Source organism: Poecilia reticulata, unplaced genomic scaffold, assembly GCF_000633615.1.
Source record: "Poecilia reticulata strain Guanapo unplaced genomic scaffold, Guppy_female_1.0+MT scaffold_181, whole genome shotgun sequence".
NCBI lineage: Eukaryota > Metazoa > Chordata > Actinopteri > Cyprinodontiformes > Poeciliidae > Poecilia > Poecilia reticulata.
Genome location: NW_007615018.1, coordinates 512490 through 514551, shown reverse-complemented (window position 1 = coordinate 514551; position 2062 = coordinate 512490). Strand labels below are relative to the sequence as shown.

The following is a 2062-nucleotide window of genomic DNA, read 5'->3' as shown; positions in this document are numbered from 1 at the left end:
AAACCGAACTGTTAACATTTAATATTTGTTTAAAAGTAAAACAAAAAACATAAATTAGATAAAAAGGCCGCAGAAATTCTGCTCCATTCATTTTTTACTTATTCAGATTTTTATATGTTTACCTGAACCTTCCTCCTCATCCTCCTCTTCCTCAGCAGCGCTGAGAGGATAAAGAAATGAAAGCGGCTCTCAGCGGACCTATTTGTCACAGCAAATTGGAGGGGCCCCACAGTCCACTCAGAAACACGCACCCGCCGCTCCCACGCTCACACCGTGCGTGAGAGGCTCCGCAGCGACCCGCAGCGCGGATCCTCCCCGTCATCAGCCTCCTCTGCCCGGCCGCAGCTCCGCCAGCTGCTCCTCCACTCAACCTGAGCGCGTCCACGTGCTCAGGTTGAGCACGTGTGTATGGGAGCGCGTGCGCGGCTCCCACACACACCCACCCCCTTCCTACGTGWGGYCGTCACGTGACTGTGGAAAAGTGTCCCATTAATGAAGCCGCTCCGCCGCCAGCGCTGACAGCCGCGCAGGGAGCCGAGCGGAGCAGAGCGGGACATGGAGGAGGACAGGGCCGCCTAGCGCAGCGCAGCAGCGGCCACAGAGAGCACGGAGCCCCGCTGCCTGCCGGAGGAGAACCGGACGACCATCCGCTGCTGCTCATCCAACTTTCCCTGAACTTTAACTCAAGAGTTTCCCTCCCAGCCCAGACGGGACCATGCGGGTCGCTGTGCGTAAAGACGCAGTGAGGAGCTGAAAGTTTGGAGAGACTCGGACTGGAGTGATTCGGGCTGTTCGGAACCATGCCGCGGCCCGGCAGGAACACGTACAGCGACCAGAAGCCGCCCTACTCCTACATCTCCCTGACGGCCATGGCCATCCAGAGCTGCCCGGACAAGATGCTGCCGCTCAGCGACATCTACAAGTTCATCATGGAGCGTTTCCCCTACTACCGGGAGAACACGCAGCGCTGGCAGAACTCCCTGCGGCACAACCTCTCCTTCAACGACTGCTTCATCAAGATCCCGCGCCGGCCGGACCAGCCTGGAAAGGGCAGCTTCTGGGCGCTGCACCCCAACTGTGGGGACATGTTCGAGAACGGAAGCTTCCTGCGGCGCCGGAAGCGCTTCAAGGTGGGTGGCGTGCCGGTGCCAGACCCGTTGGGCCCCAGCAAGGCACAGGACGCCGCGCACTACCTGCATCAGCAGGCCAAGCTGCGGCTGAGCGCCCTGCACGCCGCCGCGCATCTCCCGCAGGTCCCTGCGGGATACGGCCTGGGCTCCACGCAGCCGTCCGGCTTCAAGCACCCGTTCGCCATCGAGAACATCATTGCCAGAGAGTACAAGGTTCCCGGCGGACTGGCCGCCTTCCCGGCCGCCGGCTACCCGCTGCACAACCAGCTGAGCCCGGCCTGGCCGCACATGTACGGCCCGGGCGTCATAGACCCCGCGGCGCCCCTCTCCATGGCTCCCGCGGACTACTCGGCCTACGGCATGCCGCTGAAGACGCTCTGCCACGGCGGACAGACTTTGCCCGCCATCCCGGTGCCCATCAAACCCGCACCCGGCTTGCCCGCACACATCCCGGCCTTCCTGGCCCACTCCCCGCGCTCCCTGAGCCCGACGTCTCCGCAGGCCGCCGCCGGCCAGAGCAGCCCGGCCGGGCCCGCAGAGCCGCTGCAGTCCGCGGTGGCGGTGCACTGAGCGCCCCGCAGCGCCACGCAGGACCGCAGAACGCGGGGCAAGCTGCGGGTTCGTGTCTATTAGTGAGACCTTTGACCTTCCACGGAGCCCGGTTCGGATCTGTAGGTTCGGTGGGTCCAGCATGAAGCTGAAGGAAACTCATGAGTGAAACCGAACTTTATCAGAACTTCAGAGGAAAATCCCGGAAAACCAAATATTTCATTTTTTCCTTCAGTTTGTTTCTAAAACTGGAAAACTGAGAGAGAACAGTTCTACCGACGGAACCACGACCGGAACCACGACGGAGAAGCACTTTGAAGGAAGAACCGGAGGCCTCGCAGTGTGTGTGTGTGTGTGTGTGTGTGTGTGTGTGTGTGTGTGTG

At 61.3% G+C, this 2062-nt stretch overlaps 1 protein-coding gene across 1 annotated transcript; it reads left to right on the top strand.

Moving 5' to 3' along the window:
* Positions 1-426: 426 nt before the first annotated feature.
* On the top strand, positions 427-2056 carry LOC103460090 (forkhead box protein B1-like). Its single transcript, XM_008402086.2, has one exon. It carries the CDS (start codon positions 801-803, stop codon positions 1698-1700), a length of 900 nt encoding a protein of 299 aa, XP_008400308.1. The 5' UTR covers positions 427-800; the 3' UTR covers positions 1701-2056.
* The last annotated feature ends 6 nt before the right edge of the window (positions 2057-2062 follow it).

Bases quoted from the DNA above. Each gene is read 5' to 3' on its own strand.
- LOC103460090 (XM_008402086.2), top strand. From the start codon at position 801: ATGCCGCGGCCCGGCAGGAACACGTACAGCGACCAGAAGCCGCCCTAC.